Below are 17508 nucleotides of genomic sequence, written 5' to 3'. Positions count from 1 at the left end.
GAGGCCTACAGGGACATTGTAGAGAAGTCCCACCTCCAATATGGCAGCCCCTGTACTACCTTGGAGGAGGGAGGTCTTCTAACTAGAAGTAATCATGGAGCCAGGACCAGCACACCAGGAGATGCAACATCCTTTAGCACCGAGGATCTGTCTCCAGGAGCTACTGCCCAGGAGGGAAGGGTTAGGACTGCTGTTGTAGTTGGTGATTGAATTATTAGGCATGTAGATAGCTGGGTGGCTGGTGGACTTGAGTATCGCCTGGTCACTTGCCTGCCTGGTGCGAAGGTGGCAAACCTCACGCGTCACCTAGATAGGATTTTAGATAGTGCTGGGGAGGAGCCAGCTGTCTCGGTACATGTGGGTACCAATGACATAGTAAAATGTGGGAGAGAGGTTCTGGAAGCTAAATTTAGGCTTTTATGTAGAAAGCAGTGGCGTAGCCAGAAGTCAATTTTTGGGTGGGCCAACAGGTTGGATGGGTGGGCACTAGACAGTGGTTTGCTGGTAAATGTTTAACAACAGGCTCTCTCCCCAGTCCACCTCTGCGCCCCCCCCCCTCAAAATTGCAGAGCTGGCTATAGTCGGGGAGAGAGCCTGGGGGGGGGAGGCAATGCATTACTCTCTCCAGGAAAAAAAAAATTAAATGATCCCAGGTTCCAATCTAATTCATGTTTAATGTGGGATAATATGCCATAAGTAAGTAAATAAATAAATATAAACTTTTAATGTTGAGCACCTGATTCTCAAAGTGGACATATTCCAAACACTATAATGAAAATAAAATGATTTTTTTCTACCTTTGTTGTCTGGTGACTTTGTTTTTCTGATCACGCTGGTCCAGTATCTGATTCTGCTGCTATCTGTCCTCTTAACTCCGTTTCCAGGCCTTCCTTTCCATTTATTTCTTTACTTTCTGCCTTTCTTCTTCATTTCTTGCCCTACATCTGTAAGTAAAAGCTGGGTCCTCCGCAGACTTGACTGTCCAGTGGATCCAGCTTCTGCCTATTTTCTCCATCCATGAGCTGTTTTTCTCCTCTCTTCCTTTTCCCTCATATATCCTTCCTCTCTCTTCCCTCCCCTCCATCCATGTCAGCATTTCTTCTCTCTCCCTTTCCCTCCATCCATGTGCATCTCCTTCCTCTGTCTTCCCTCCCCTCCATCCATGTCCAGAATTTCTTCTTTCTCCCCTCCAACCATGTGCATCTCCTTCCTGTCTTCCCTTCCTTCCCCTTCATCCATGTCCAACAATTCTCTCCCTGCCCTCCCCTCCATCCACCCATGTCCAGCAACCATCCTCTCTCCACTGCCCTTCCTTCCATCCATGTCCAGCAACTCTCTTCTACCCTCCCCTCCATCCACCTATGTCCAACAACTCTCCTCTCCCCTGCCCTCCCCTCTATCCACCCATGTCCAGCAACTCCCCTGCCCTCCATTCATCTATCCATCCATATCCAGCAATTCTCCTCTCTCCCCTGCCCCTCCATCCATCCATCCATGTCCAGCAATTTCTCCTCTCTCCCTGGTCCTTGTCCTCCCATCCATGTCCATCGATGCTCCTCTCTCCCCTTTGACCATCTCCCTCTCATTCCCTCTCCAGCACTCCCATTCCCCCCTCTGTCTCTCCCTTACCCAGTCTCCTAAATTCCTCCCCCATCTTTCACCCACTTCATTAGTCCCCCATTCTCCATACTCTGTACTTACCACCCCTCCCAGTCCCATCTATCTCCTGCTCCTTCCTTCTGCTCACCACCCCCTCCCAGTCCCATCCTTCCCTCTGCTCACCAACCCTCCCAGTCCCATCCATCTTCTGCTCCTTCCCTCAGCTCACTACCCCTCCCAGTCCCATCCTTCCCTCTGCTCACCACCCTCTGCTGAATAAAGAAGACAACGTGGATGCAGGCAGCACAGCAGCTCACTGGTTTGCTTGCTGTGCTTTAAGTGAATGGCGACGGCTGCGCAGGGGAGTAGTAACAGAGATTATAAATCAATGGCTTCCTTCTGTAGTCGCAGCGGCGAACTGGCGGGCGTCGGCAATAAAAGCATAAAGCAGCAAAGCTCTTCGATTCCACCCTTCGCTTTCCGTTTCCTGCCCTCTCAGCGTCCCGCCCGAAAGGAAATGACATCAAAGGAAGGTGGGACGCTGAGAGGGCAGGAAACGGAAAGCGAAGGACGGAATCGAAGAGCTTCGCTGCTTTATGCTTTTATTGCCGCCGCCCGCCAGTTTGCCGCTGCTGCCAGTCTGGAGAGATCAGCTGGGTAGGCGGGCCTGAGCTGAAATTGGGTGGCATCAGCATTTAAAAAGAAGATAGAGCAGCTTTTAAACTAGAACCTGGGGGAAGACTGATTGTCATTCAAAAACGCATGGTTCAGAACAAAGTATCTTTCAAAGATATCACCAAAACAGTGAAGATAAGGTATCCCGATAGCGAGGTTGCAAAAGAGACCATAGTAGATCAGGTGACCTTAAGTAAAAATCAGACAAAAGATTGCAAATTAACACTGTGTACTAATAAACAAGATGTAAATAGGAACAAACATAGTTGAAATGTTTATATGCGAATGCCAGAAGCCTAAGAAATAAGATGGGAGAGTTAGAATATATTGTACTAAATGAAAAATTAGATATAACAGACCTGGTGGAAGAAGGATAGCCAGTTGGACACTGTCATACCAGGGCACAAATTATATCGTAGTGATAGGGTGGATCGAACTGATGGTAGGGTAGCTTTGTATGATAAGGAGGGCTTTGAATCAAATAAATTGAAAATTCTGCAGGAAACAAAACACATCTTAGAATCCCTATGGATTGAAATTCCATGTGTAAAGGAAAAAATGACAGGAGTGTACATTCGCAAAGATAGCTAATCAACTGAAGGACTCCTGGCTAATTTTCAGGGACCCCCGCATTGATATCCAGAGCCACTGGGAGGAGGTCCCCTTGCAGATTAGCAGAAGAGTACAAACTACAGTGCAGTTCAAAGTTTAGTTTTAAAAAGACTTAATCTTGGTGAAACAGGCAAGTTTAAACCTTTGCTGCTGCAACAAGTAAGGTAAGCAGTAGTCACCCTTTGCAACTGTCATAAATCAGACTCCAAAACAAGAGAGAAGGCTTACATGAATGCAATGATGTAAAAGAGATATGGATAAGGCAGGATATGGAGCAAGATGAGAGAAGCAAGGCAGCACAATGTAATCCCATGTGATAACCAGCAAGAAAGCAGCACAAAAGCAGGGGGAGATATACTTCATGTCCCTTAGGTGGGTTTGTGCAGGAAACCCCAGGCACCAGCCCAGCCGCAGCCAACAGAGTTCAAATTGGCTTCCTGCTAGCCCTGACAATAATCCTGTATAAGCACCAGGCATTAGAGGTGAATTTGCATTCTCTCCGCAAGATTACAGATGGTAAAGAATCTGCCAGATTCTGGTGGAGTGATGTTAATTATTTGAGCTAATTTAGCAAGCCAGTCCATCCTGAATGATATGACTACAAGATACAGTAGATCTGGAAGAATAGTCTCTGCTATGCACCAAGATAGCAGGAATACGGCAGTGGACCCTGTGACATTTGACCTAGAAGAAACCAACTGGGATCCTCCAGAAGAAGCAGTGGAAAAGGAAGAGAATAGCTCGCGATACATAGAATCTAATCCTAAGTGGATTCAATGTTGGTGGCTGTGTATGTGTGTAAAGCTGTACTTTCGGCATCTCTTGAGCCTACTCTTATTTTATAACCTGGTTGTAGAGCAAGGTTCCTCCCTCATTTTGGATTATTTAATTTAGTTAGATGTTATACTGTTTTTATGAATGTAATTCTGTAAACCGTTCTGGGCACTGTCAGGAGGACTGCTAAATAATGAAATAAATAAATATAGGTTGAAAGGAGGAGATATTGTGATGGTAGAGACAGAAATTAAAATTGAAAGAGTGCATAGGTCTGCTGACTTATTAAACAATCTACCCCCTGATATCAAGGTCTGCATTTATGAGTTTGCAATCAAAGAGAAAATGGGAATAAGGCCTAGAGACTTGGCTGACTTGATTGAAGAAGGTCATGGGATCAAGATATTTGCTAACATTGCACCAGTTACTCTCAGTAGGCAGAGTGAACTGAAGGAGATCAGAGCAAACTGAAAAGTGAAAATATCTAGTATAGGTGGCTCTTCCTATTTGGCCTGGAATTTAGTCAGTGGTAACAGCTTTAGAGTCAGATCATCCTGCAAGCAGGCCTAAGAGTTGCAGACACTGGAGAGTTGGCTCTGGAACAACCTCACTTAGACTTTTTCTGTTTACAAAGACCAGCCAAATGAGGAGAAAGACTGAAAAGGAACCAAAGTGTGAAAGAAATGACCACTTGGAAAGAGCCAAAAGCATGCTGAAAAGAATGGATGTCTACACAGAACTAGTGTCCTGTGTGAATCAATGATTTATGTGGCATGAAAGAATGAGGAGGACGTTCAACCCAGCTTGGACTGGGACTAGACATGGAGGAGCAGTTTGCCAGTCGCACACCCCTCCCTTTACTGGGTCTGCAGATAGGGAAATACAGAAAAGGTGCTAAGAGGGATGGGTGAACGAAGCACGGTGAATTGTTAATGTGGATGGTGGGGGCAAGGGGGACCTGGATTAAAAATAGAACCTATTTATGTGGCATGGTAGTGGATTTGTCTGTTGTGCAATTTGGACATGTGGATCTGAGTAAAGTTGACTGGGGAGATGTTAGTATGAAGAGTAGCTGAATCTTCATGTTGATATAGCTGATAATATAAAAATTATTTTCCTGAATGGAAAAGGGCTAAATTTTCCATAAAAAAAAGACAGCTGTTATGGACAGAAGCAAGATAAGATAGTGCTGATATATCACATCTGCAGTGGAAAGTGGAGCATCTATGTCTGTATACCCATATTTTATTTATTTATTAGGATTTATTTACCACCTTTTTGAAGGAATTCACTCAAGGCGGTGTACAGTAAGAACAGATCAAACATGAGCAGTGGGCAATTCGAGCAGTAAAAATATTCGAACAATACAAAGTATGGCATGGTATACTACTTGCAATGACAACACAATATGTACTAGAACATTATAATTGGTAGTGAGGGGTAAGGCAAAGTTGTAACATACAGATGAGTAAGAAAGTAGGAAGAATTAGAAAGTAAGGTGATTGATTTGAAGAAAGTTGCACGTGAGGTCAGAGAGATGGTTAAATATTATCTCAGGGTAGGAGTGGATAAACATGTCCCGCTGCAGTTTGTGCAGCCCGAGTCAATCCTTGTGTGTGTGAGTGAGACTAACAAGTTAGTTACTTCTTCCATTAAAGGCTTGGTTGAAGAGGCAAGCTTTCACCTGCTTCCTGAAGTAGTAGTCTTATGTTAAGCGGAGCCTTTCAGGCAATGCATTCCAGAGTGTGGGGGCTACTCCGGAGAATGCTCGCTTGCAGGTATCACATCGTGTAATGTCTTTTGGAGAGGGTGTAGTTAGTGAAAGTCCTTTGGAGGACCTTAGTGTCCTTGGCGGTGTGTGGAGGATCATCCTATTCTTCAGATACTTGGGGCAATTTCATTTCAGGGCCTTGAAGATCAGACAGAGTTTTAAATTTAGCCCTGTATTGTACTGGTAGCCAATGAAGTTTTTGCAAAAATGGTGTGATGTGGTCACGTCACTTGCAACCTTCTATGAGTTTTGCTGCTGCATTCTGAATCAACTGGAGCTCATGCAGGCCCTTTGTAGTCAGACCATTGTATAGTGCATTGCAGTAATCCAGTCTTGATGTTACCATGGCATGCACAACTGGGATAAGATTTACCTTCTTGATGTAAGGAGAGAGGCAGCGTAGCTGTCGCAAATATTAGAAGCAGCTCTTGAAGGTTGCTTGGATTTAGGGAATCAGAGTAAGTGTTGAATCTAACTGTATTCCACGGTTCCTGACTTGTGATTTGAGGGGGAGTTCATACTTCCCAAAAGGGATTTTGATGTCAGGTATGTATCCACTTGTGTTAGGGACCCAGAGAAGCTCGGTTTTACTTGGGTTCAGGCAAAGTTTGTTGTGTTTAGCCCATTCTTGAATTGATGTTAGACAAGTGATCAGTTTATTCAAGGCTGTAGGTAAGTCAGGTTCAATGGATATGAGTAGCTGCACATCATCCGCATAGATTTAGAAATGAGTGTCCATTGACCGAATCAGCTCAGCTAGTGGCTTGAGGTAGATATTGAACAGAATAGGTGACAGTATCGATCCTTGTGGTACCCCGCAGGTCAGTGTCCATGGTGGTGATGAGTTGCTGCCAATCATTATGGATTGTTACCTGTTTGATAGATAGGATCTGAACCAGACAAGTACCGTTCCATTGATACCTGTTTTCTGTCAGTCGTGCTAGCAAGATATGATCCACAGTGTCAAAAGCTGCTGAGAAATCTAGCAGTACTAACATTGAGGCAAATCCTTTGTCTCGGTTTCTGTGAAGATCATCTAGCAGGGATACGAGGACCGTTTCTGTTCCATAACCAGGTCTGAATCCAGATTGACATGGATCTAGCCAGTTCTAGCCATTCATTAAGTTGAACACAGACTGCTTGTTCTATGAGTTTCCCTAGAAATGGGATGTTGGATACTGGCCTGTAACTTTCAAGTTTGTCCTGGTCAAGGTTGTTTTTCTTCAGCAGAGGGTGAACTACTGCCCTTTTTAATGCTGTTGGTAGTTGCCCATTAGAAAGAGAGGTGTTCACAATTTTTGTGGCACCTTCTATAAGGCCCATACTTGCCTGCTGCACTATCTTTGATAGGCAGGGATCGAGGGAGCAGGTAGTTGGTCGAAGGTCTCTTAGGATTTTGTCAAGGTTCTCCTCTGTCATTAGGTTAAAAGTGTTCCATCTGTCTCTGTTAGGAGGGGGCGAGTTTGTGCACCCCTGGTTGACTGGTTGGGCACTGGGTGGGATTGCCTGTAAATCTTGGTGGAGACTTTTAATTTTGTTGGCAAAGTATGCAGCAAAATCATTGCAATTCAGTTTAGACTGGGCAGGCTGGTTTTGTTGTGGGGGTTGCAGTAGGCTGTTTACTATACTGAACAGCTGCTTGGTTGAATTGGCAGCCTGTGCAATGCATTGAGAGAAATACTGTTTTTTGGTTGCTGTTAAGGCTTGGTGGTACTTTGCCATGTGCTTCCTGCAGTTTAGCCTGTCTTCATCCAGGTGAGATTTGTTCCATCTCCTTTCCAGTTTTCGTCCTTCGCGTTTAAGGATCCGAAGTTCTGGAGAAAACCAAGGTGAGCGTTTGTGAGTGGGGCATAAGACTTTTTTTAGTGGTGCTGTTTTCTCTAAGGTCTTGGCTAGGTGTGTATTCCAGATGTCAACTTGTTCTGCCACTTTTGTCTTTTCATCTATATGCGGATAGTCCAAGGCCTCTAGGAAATTCTCAGCAGTCAACTTTTTTTGTCTCTGTTCTCCTTCCAAACTCTGGGAGGTGCTATTTGTTTCAGGTGGTCACTTAGGGAGAATTTAATTAGAAAATGGTCTGACCATGATAGGGGTGTTATTTTAATACTGTTATCCCAGAATTCTGGGATATCCATCCCTTTGTAGAATACCAGGTCTAGTATGTGACCCTTTTTGTGGGTTGGAGAATTGATCACCTGTGTAAATCCTAGTGCTGTCATCGTGTCCAGAAAGGCAGCTGTGGTGGTATCTGTGGTTTTCATGTGTAGATTGAAGTCTCCCATGATCACCAGCCTAGGGTAATTCAGGGTCACTTGAGTAATCAGGTCTAGGAGTTCTTGCACAGATAATGTGTTGTTACGAGGTGCTCTGTAAATCATGAGTAGCCAGATTGGCTTCTTCTCTTCAAGTTGGATTAAAAGAGATTCTGATCCATGTAGCTGGGGGATGGATATTCTGCGCAGTTTGATTGTGTCCCAAATCAATACTGCTACCCAGTGCTTTTTTTGTAGAAAAAAAAGTGCCGGTACTCAATATGGGCGGGGTCACCACATATGGCTCCACCCCTATGATAGCCACACCCACATTAGCCACACCCCTTATGCCAGCCATGGCGCAGATAAACAAACATCATTGAAAACATTATACTAGTATAGGAGAAAAAAATAACGTGATTTTTTTTCATTATAAATAATTTCTGTAAGCTGTTACAGCTCCAGTATACCCAGTGCAAAATAAGACAGGAGATGTAAATTCTCAAATTAGATTCAAACACTAAAATGAAAATAAAATGATTTTTTCTACCTTTTTTGTCTGGAGACTTTGTTTTTCTATTCATATTGGTCCCAGTCTCTGATTCTGCCACTCTCTATCTGTTCCCTTAATTCCGTTTCCAGGGCTTCCTTTCCATTTATTTCTTTGCTTTCCTTCTTTCTTCTTCATTTCTTGCCATACATCCATAAGTAAAAGCTGGGTCTTCCGCCATAGAATTGACTGAAGGAGGTATAACATGGATCCAGCTTTTGCCTATTTTCTCCATCCATGTGCAGTTTTTCTCCTCTCTTCCCTTTCCCTCATCTCCATCCATGTGCATCTTCTTCTTTTTTTCTTTCCTCCCCTCCATCCATGTCCAGTACTTCTCCTCTCTCCTCCCCTCCATCCACGTCCAGCATTTCTCCTTTCTCCCTATAAAGCAATAATTCTCTCTCCCTTCGCCATCCAAGTCCAGCATTTCTCCTCTCTCCCTGCCAACCCCTCCATCTATCCATGTCCAGCAATTCTCCTCTATCTCCTGCTCTCCTCGCCATCCATTTCCAGCATTTCTCCTCTGCCCTCCCATCCATGTGCATCTCCTTCCTCTCTTCCCTCCCCTCCATCCATGTCCAGCATGTCTCCTCTCTCCCCTGCCCTCCCCTCCCATCCATGTCCAGTGATTCTCTCTTCCCTGCCCTCCCATCCATGTCCAGCAATTCTCTCTTCCCTGCACTCCCCTCCCATCCATGTCCAGCGATTCTCCTCTCTTTCCTGCCCACCCCTCCCATCCATGTCCAGCGATTCTCTCTTCCCTGCCCTCCCCTCTCCATGTCCAGCGATTCTCCTCTCTTCCCTGCCCCCTCCCATCCATGTCCAGCGATTCTCCTGTCTCCCCTGCCCTCCCCTCTCCCATGTCCAGTGATTCTCCTCTCTCCCCTGCCCTCCCCTCTCCAGCGATTCTCCTCTCTCTCCTGCCCTCCCCTCTCCCATGTCCCACTTCCATTCCACTCTCTACTGAAGTTGCAGCGGCGAACTGGCGGGCAGCGGTAGTAAAAGCAGCAAGCAGGCAGGCTCTACTCCATCCTTCACTTCCCTGCCCTCTCACCATCCCACCTGCCCTCGCAGAAAGGAAATGACAGAGGAAGGCGGGACGCAGAGAGGTTAGGGAAGCGAAGGAGGGAGTCGAGCCTGCCTGCTTCCTGCTTTTACTACCGCCACCCACCAGTTCAATGCTGCGACTTTGGTAAATACTTGCAGGGGGCAGAACGGAATGTCGGAGAGCTGCCGGACCTCAGAAAAAGGTGCCGGTACGCCGTACCGGTGCGTACCGGCACAAAAAAAGTACTGCTGCTACCCCTCCACCCTGTCTTCCTGGTCTTGGTTGATGTTGGATGTTGAAACCTGTTGGGCATAGTTCAGCCAGTGGTAAACCCCCACTTTCATCTAGCCAGGTTTCACTTATTCCTAGGATGTCAAGATGCTGTTCATTTATGGCATCATGGATCACCGAGGATTTCTTTGCAGCTGATCTGGCATTCACCAATCCTATAGTTCCCAAGGGTGGTCTGGGGGAGCTGTGGGTAGCTTTGGTGTGACAATGAGGTGATCTTTTATGTACTGTTATCTAGGTGTTTGACCTCTTGCACTTTTGCCTTCTCCCACACACCACTGGGATGCTTTCATGACACATTTTTGTGTCAGAAGCTAATTAGGCAAAATTTCACTGGGTGGCGCTGCAATCCACTCTTTGGAGTACACCCTGTAGATCAGCAGTCTTCCTAGTTGGCAATACAGGGTTAAGGCTTTAATAGCTGAAAGAACATACCTTTTAAAGTTGTAAATTCAGACCAGACCTGTGAGATCAAAGTCTTCCATCAAACAGAGAAACAAATGGCTGCCCTTAGCAGTTCTATGTGAAATTCTTGGAGACAGTGCATAGGTTTCCTTTCATTTTAAGGAATCTAAAAGATTCAGAGTTATAGCAGTAGATTATGTAGTTAAAATAAAATTTTTTAAACTCATGGATTGCAGGTATGAACTTTAGAGTTTCTGGTTCTGATATCCTTGGATGGTCTATTTGATGCAGGTTGCTGTAGGCTTTTTCTTTATTGTTCCAGAGGAAGGATAGATGTAAATAAGGATCCAGATCCAATCTCAGAGTATGAGGAGAGTTATTTAGGGGAGATAAAATTTCCTTTCTCCAGCCAAAAATAAATGGAAGAAGTTCCAAGTAAAATTGAGGACTGGTACCTCAACACAGGCTGAGCAGAAGTCAGTAAAAGTTTGGGTTGTAAATATGCAGAAGTTAAGCAGAAAATGTAGTTATTTAGTCTAAGTTGCAGAGCCTGATGTGAACCCAGCCAGCATTCCGGCATGACAAAAGTAGGCATCCCTATGTGTTGCTTGCTTCAAATACAGATAATACAAAGAAAGCAGGAGTTGAATCTTGCTCTCCAGTTCACTAAACATTGTTTTTCTTGATGTTAAGCGTGACTCTGAGGGACCGGTTTGTATTTCTGAAAATTGATGTGATGCACACACTGTGGCATTAGTCAATGAATAGATGGTTGTTGACTCAGATCTGTTTGGGGAGGTTAAAGATGGTTAGGGGAAGTAAAAATCCTTAGGGTGGGGACGATGACACCTGTGTCAGCAGCAAATGGATAGTGGGTCACTTTTGAACACAGCAGGGAAGGACCCTTCCACTGTGTCTCACTGGTGCAGCTACACCAGCTGCCTCCCTCCCCCTCCCCCCAGTACCTCTGTTACCAATATTAATATTCACACTCCAGAGAATTATGTCACAAAAAAATAAAAAAAACTGAACCAAAATAATAAAACATATTAAACAGAATAACATTTGCAGTAGTATGGGCAAGTACAGTAACACTCTACTCCCAGTACTAGTTCCCCATCCCAGTATCTTCCTGTGAACAGTGGTGTTCAGGAGCAATGTAACAGAAATCCTGATGTTTGCCTATTAATGTTTTTGGGTAGGTTGCCAAATGACAACCAGGCTTCCAATCAGTTGGCTTTTAGTTTATTAATGTGCCACCAAACATGTTTGTTTTAGCTGTAACTAATGGTTACAGCAGCATGTGAGAACCAGGGAAGCCAGGGTTCAAATCCTACTGCCACTTGGACAAGACATGTAACTCTTCATTGCCTTGGGTACAAGCTTAGACTCCTCCAGGGTCAGGAAAAAAAACCTACTATACCTGTAGGTAACTCACATTGACCTAATACTGATAAAGGTGTGAGCTAAAGCCAATTCCAAAACCCATTACCAGGCATATTGTGAATCAATAGAAAACCCTACAAAGCTTACTCAAGATCTGTAAGACAATTCTACCATATCATATAGCATTAGCATCCAGGGAGTCACACAGTGAAGGTCTACCTAGGAAAATACAGCATTGTAAATATTGCACTGGGCAGTAGAATATCAATACACCTATTGGAAAAACTAAATAAGCCAAATTAGGACAGATCATTCAATGCTTTTTTCACACAGAGACCCTCGCCAAGTACAGAGCAAGTCACCCCAAATTGAAAATACAAATAAGTAGACAAAAATTAAAACTGAAACCCCAGGAAGCAAGACTCTGCATACAGTGCAACACCAGACAAAGAGAAACAGTAATGCATGTCCCCCTATACTGTGCAACACATAAAGACAACAGATGTAACTTTCAAAGACTGACACATTCCAATCACTACATTAACAGCATTAAATATCAGCTTTATCTCCCCAGCAGTGGCGTAGCTAGGTGGGGCGCCAGGGGAGCGGCTGCTCCCCCAAATGGAGTTCTGCCAGCGCCTATTTTCTTTTCGTCCTCTTGCACTGAAAATGTGCACTGGCGCCGGCGGAAGTCCGCTCTCGCTCCAAGGGCATTTATGTACAGGAAGAGAGCCTTTTTCAAATGAAGGAGAGCTCTGGAATGAGGGGGCATATGCAAAGTTAAGAGGAAATAGGCTTAGGAGTAACCTAAGGAAGTACTATTTTACAGAAAGAGTGGTGGAGGCGTGGAATGGCCTCCCGGTGGAGGTGGTGGAGTCTTGGACTGTTCCAGAATTTAAAAAGGCATGGGATAAGCATGTGGGATCGCTTAGAAACAGGTTGAATTGGGGGTTACACAGGATGGGCAGACTGGATGGGTCATTTAGCCTTTATCTGCCGTCATGTTTCTATATTTCTATGTCAACCTGCCTCATCCTGGCTCCGTTTCTGCTCCCCTGTGCTAGAATATTAGCAGTATACTCCAGTATACCATGGAAGCAGATAATGAAGGAGACATAACTTTAGTTGCTGGGAAGATGGTTTTTGCAAAGTAGGATAACCTTACTGACCTTACTTATTATAAACAAATATGTTATGAAGAACTTTGCTTCTGTGAAGACAGAATTTGCTAGAATGGGCTGGAATATGAGAGAAATGCTGAGGTGAGGAGTGGCCTAGTGGTTAGGGTGGTGGACTTTGGTCCTGAGGAACTGAGTTCGATTCCCGGCACAGGCAGCTCCTTGTGACTCTGGGCAAGTCACTTAACCCTCCATTGCCTGCCATGAGTGGGAAAAACTGCAGGGTACAAATGTAACAAAAAAAAATACAAATTTTGTACTTCTAATACTAGCCTATGAGAGAAATGCTGACTTTGTACTTCCAATACTAGTCTATGAGAGAAAAGAGTATAAAAGGAGAATTATGGAGAGAGGCAACCAGAGAGCTAATTCCATAGTTCACATTTGTGTTCTGGCTGCTGTCTCATATGAGAATTAATTATATTGTGTATTCTAATTGTATTCCTGATTGGTAAGTGTAATAAACAAATTACTGATTATTCTCATATTATTATTATAGCCTTCTGTGTCTTTCTGTCTCTCCACCTGGTGGACCATATCCTCTGGAGTGCTGGACATTCCAGCTTGCAGGTAAATAGTACCTTTATACCTGGAAGAGGGCAGAAAGATAAACAAACTTTATCTCCCTGTTCTGTCCTTTGACAGCCTTGCCTGGTTGGGATAGATTCCTATAATGTGTTTAATGTAGTCACTGTAATGTTAAATAAGCAAGGCATTATGTGAAATGAAGTTCACAGGTAGAAAACTGTTATTAGTGGTGTGCTGTTGCCTAGGCCTTTTTGCTCAGCCTAACTTGGCTCTGTCCTCATTGGTCCTTTTGGCCTCTTGTTCTGTGGGCTTGAGGGAGCCCCCCCCCACCCCCTCCTGTCCAGTTGCTCTCTCTGACTGACTTGATGGCTGTCTCCATCTTATTATCTGTCAGCATTTGTCCTCATAGACTCACTGGAGAGAACTTGGTTTTTATCTCATAAATATCTTGCCAATGAGATATTGCATTTTCAATCTCCCATCTGTGAGCTGCTCTGCCTGTGAACTGCTTTTCTACTTAAGTAGTAGAACTGCCCTCTTCCTCAGGTCTCTGATTCCATCTACTGAGGCAGCTTTCAGAACACGAAGGCTCTGTGCTATGAAGCACCTCTTCTGATTTCTGAGTAAACTGTTTGTTATTCATTAAAGGATATTTCAAAAATATAAAGAGACTTCAGGGTGTATTGATGTGCTGAGGTTATATATCAAGATACTAAGATTTTACAGTGACAGATCTTGGGAGGCAGTGCTAGAATATTATCAATATACTCCCCAGCATTTAATATCAGCTTTATCTCCCATGTGCTATAACATTATCAATATACTACCCAGCATTTAATATCAACTTTATCTCCCCAGTGCTAGAATATCATCAATATACTCCCAAGCATTTAATATCAGCTTTATCTCCCCAGTGCTATAATATTGTCAGGTTCTCAGGTTCAGAGCCCGCGGGGCTGGGCTCTGGAGCAAACGTGAGCCCTTGGGCTGCTGACGAGGAGCGACAGCAGCAGGCAAAACCCACCAACCAACGCTGGGCAAGCACACCGACACCGGTAGGGACTGCAGGCATCGCCCAGTGAGCCAGAACACATGGACTGGAACACTGGACTGGAATTCCCCGGACTGGATGACACAGGACTGGAACCCCCCGGACTGGAACACTGGACTGGAGGACACAGGACTGGAACACCGGACTGGAGCACACCGGACTGGTCCACACAGCTTCACCTGCACTTAGCTACTAAGCCCCCCAGGAGTTGAGCTCCTGGGTTCGAATAGCCAGCAGGACTTACTGGATCCGGATGACATAGGGACCAGGACTGGAAACAGAAGTGCTCCTAAACCTAAACTGATCTACGTGCTCCCAAGCCCTAAACCAGCAGGAGTCTTCCTAACAGTAAACTGACAAAAGGACTTCCTAAGCCCTAAACTAACAGAGCAGGGAACTAAACACAAAGCTAACACAGGTGCTACTAAGCACCAAGCTACAAGCAGAGCTCTACACTAATAAGCTAAACACAAAACTAACAAGCTACCTAAGCACTGCTCTAGAAAGCTAGATACAACTAACAAGGTGCTTCCTAAGCACTACTCTGGCAAGCAACCAGAAGAGCTCCTAGCACTAAAAGGGAAGACAGGGGAGCCACAAGGAAAAAGCAGGGAAGCTAACACAGAAGCCAAAAGTGATTCTAAATCACCAAACACCAACAGCAAAGACTGCAATGCTCCCAATAGCACAAACCCAGAAGTACTTCTAACAGCAAACTCTGCAGTGTTCCTAACAACACCAAACCCTGAAGTACTTCTATCAGCAACAGAGCTTCCAAAGCCCTACACACAGCAATGCTTCCAAAACCAAGAGGGAAAAGCAGGGGAACCATAAGGGAAAAGCAGGAAAGCTAAACACACAGTCACCAGTGCACACTGCACTAACACTAACCTGGCCCTTAGCAAAAGCAAGCAGGGAAACTAGACACAAAGTCAGAAGTGCACACTGCACCACCGTACCTAAAGCAAACACCACTGTTGCAAAGGCTCTGAAGGAAACAACACCACTTCCTTATCAAGGCCCTCCCTGATGATGTCACACTCCCTAGACCTAGGCAAAAGCACACTGCCCAGAGAGGCCCAACCCACACCAATGCAACACCGTGAAGCACTTGAAGCCAGTACACCCAAAGAGAGATAGAGTTAACTCAGCCCACCCACACAGCTGTAGTAAAGTAAAACAATTAACCCCATGCTGCTGGAAGCTGCCAGCACAGAGAGGCAGAGCCGGCTCAGAAAAGACAGACAAAAGAAACAGAAGCCAGCTAAGAAGCTGACCCCCAGGAAAGAGGTAAGTTTGAGAGGGGTTCTGACCCAAATCATAACAAATATCATCAATATACTCCCCAGCATTTAATATCAGCTTTATCTCCCATGTGCTATAACATTATCAATATACTCCCCAGCATTTAATATCAACTTTATCTCCCCAGTGCTAGAATATTAGCAGTATACTCACCGTCATTAAATATCAGCTTTATCTCCCATGTGCTATATTATCATCAATATACTCCTAAGCATTTAATATCAGCTTTATCTCCCCAGTGCTTTAATATTATCAATATACTCCCCAGCATTTAATATCAGCTTTATCTCCCATGTGCTATATTATCCTCAATATACTCCCAAGCATTTAATATCAGCTTTATCTCCCATGTGCTATAACATTATCAATATACTCCCCAGCATTTAATATCAACTTTATCTCCCCAGTGCTAGAATATTAGCAGTATACTCATAGTCATTAAATATCAGCTTTATCTCCCATGTGCTATAATATCATCAATATACTCCCAAGCATTAAATATCAGCTTTATCTCCCCAGTGCTATAACATTATCAATATACTCCCAAGCATTTAATATCACCTTTATCTCCCCAGTGCTAGAATATTATCATTATACTCCCCAGCATTAACTATCAGCTTTATCTCCATGTGCTATTATCAATATACTCCCCAGCATTTAATATCAGCTTTATCTCCTGTGTGCTATAATATTATCAATATACCCCCCCCCCCCAGCATTTAATATCAACTTTATCTCCCCATTAAATATCAGCTTTATCTCCTGAGTGCTATAATATTAAAACTATACTACCCTGCATTTAATATCAGCGTTCTCCCCAGTGCTAGAATATTAGCAGCATACCCCCCAGAATTAAATATGAGCATTATCTCCCATGTGCTATAATATTAACAGTATACTCCCTAGCATTAACTATCAGCTTTATCTCCCGAATGCTAGAATATTAGCAGTATACATCCTCTACATTAAGGGCCCGGTTTACTAAGCAGCGCTAAGGGCATGCTAGCGTTGTTTTAGCGCATGCTAAATGTTAAAGACCCCCACAGGAATATATGGGTTTCTCTAGTGTTTAGCATGCGCTAAAAATGCTAGCACATCTTAGTAAATAAGGCCCTAAGTATCAACATTATCTCAACTGCTAGAATATTAGCAATATACTCCCAAGCATTAAATATTAGCTTTATCTCCCGAGTAGTAAAATATTAGTAGTATGCTCCCCTGCATTAAGCCCTGGCTCTGGGTTCCCACTCTCAAGAGTTTTAGTATGCTGCTTTTCCCAGTTTCTCTGGCCAGACCTGGATTTTACATCATCTCACTCCAAGGCTTGTACCATTTAATTTATACCATGTAACTTCCTTATTCAATGCATTTTCATTTACCCCATTATACCCTCCCTGCTTTATTCTTAGTAAAATATTCCAGACCTGAATGGAGACATCGCTGTATGACCCTCCAATGACTCCTGTGATAGCCATAGGCACCTCATCATGGATAGCGTAGGACCCATCAGGACAGATGTGCTCTGAGCCATCTACCCTTGTCAGTGAGGCACGAACAAAGTCCAGAGACTGCTCCAGGGCATAGGTGTCCTTGGAGCAGGTGTCCAGGATGTGTGCCCCCAGTTTGATTCCAGGCAGGATATGTTGGTTCTTATTGATCTCATCCAATGCAAAGAGCATAGCCTCCAGCCGCTGGATCCCCCGGTGCTCATTGATCCTTCCACAGTCTTCAGTGGTGCTGCCTTTCTCATGGACAGGGAATAGCCCCCCAATAACTAGGTCCCCTTCAACACTGATCTCCTTCTTTGGCACTATGTTGTAGCCGGGGTGCTGGTTAGCCAGACATGCCATCACATGAAGTAGTAATCCCCACAGGAAAGAAGGTAACGCCATGGCACCAGCAGAAGGGACTATGGGCTGTTGAAGACAAGCAACATGTGACATTCAACCATCTACAGCTGAATTCTGAGATCAAAATAACTGGAGGATCACTTGCCTGGACCCTCTATAACATTCAACCATCTACAGCTGAATCCTGAGATCAAAATAACTGGAGGGTCGCTTGTCTGGACTCTCTATGGTCA

The 17508-nt window shown here is 44.3% G+C and overlaps 1 protein-coding gene across 1 annotated transcript in view; it reads right to left on the bottom strand.

The window, feature by feature from the left end:
* LOC115472007 (metabotropic glutamate receptor 2-like) overlaps positions 1-17119 on the bottom strand; it is a 101498-nt gene extending 84379 nt beyond the window's left edge. Inside the window, exon 1 of the mRNA XM_030206034.1 lies at positions 16850-17119. Within this exon, the coding sequence (XP_030061894.1) occupies positions 16850-17104 (255 nt within the window). The 5' untranslated portion in view covers positions 17105-17119. The remainder of the gene's footprint in view (positions 1-16849) is intronic.
* Between the last annotated feature and the right edge of the window lie 389 nt (positions 17120-17508).

Source organism: Microcaecilia unicolor, chromosome 6 (genome assembly GCF_901765095.1).
Source record: "Microcaecilia unicolor chromosome 6, aMicUni1.1, whole genome shotgun sequence".
Classification (NCBI taxonomy): domain Eukaryota; kingdom Metazoa; phylum Chordata; class Amphibia; order Gymnophiona; family Siphonopidae; genus Microcaecilia; species Microcaecilia unicolor.
Note: the sequence above shows the minus strand (reverse complement) of the source record. Positions and strands in the feature narration are given on the sequence as shown.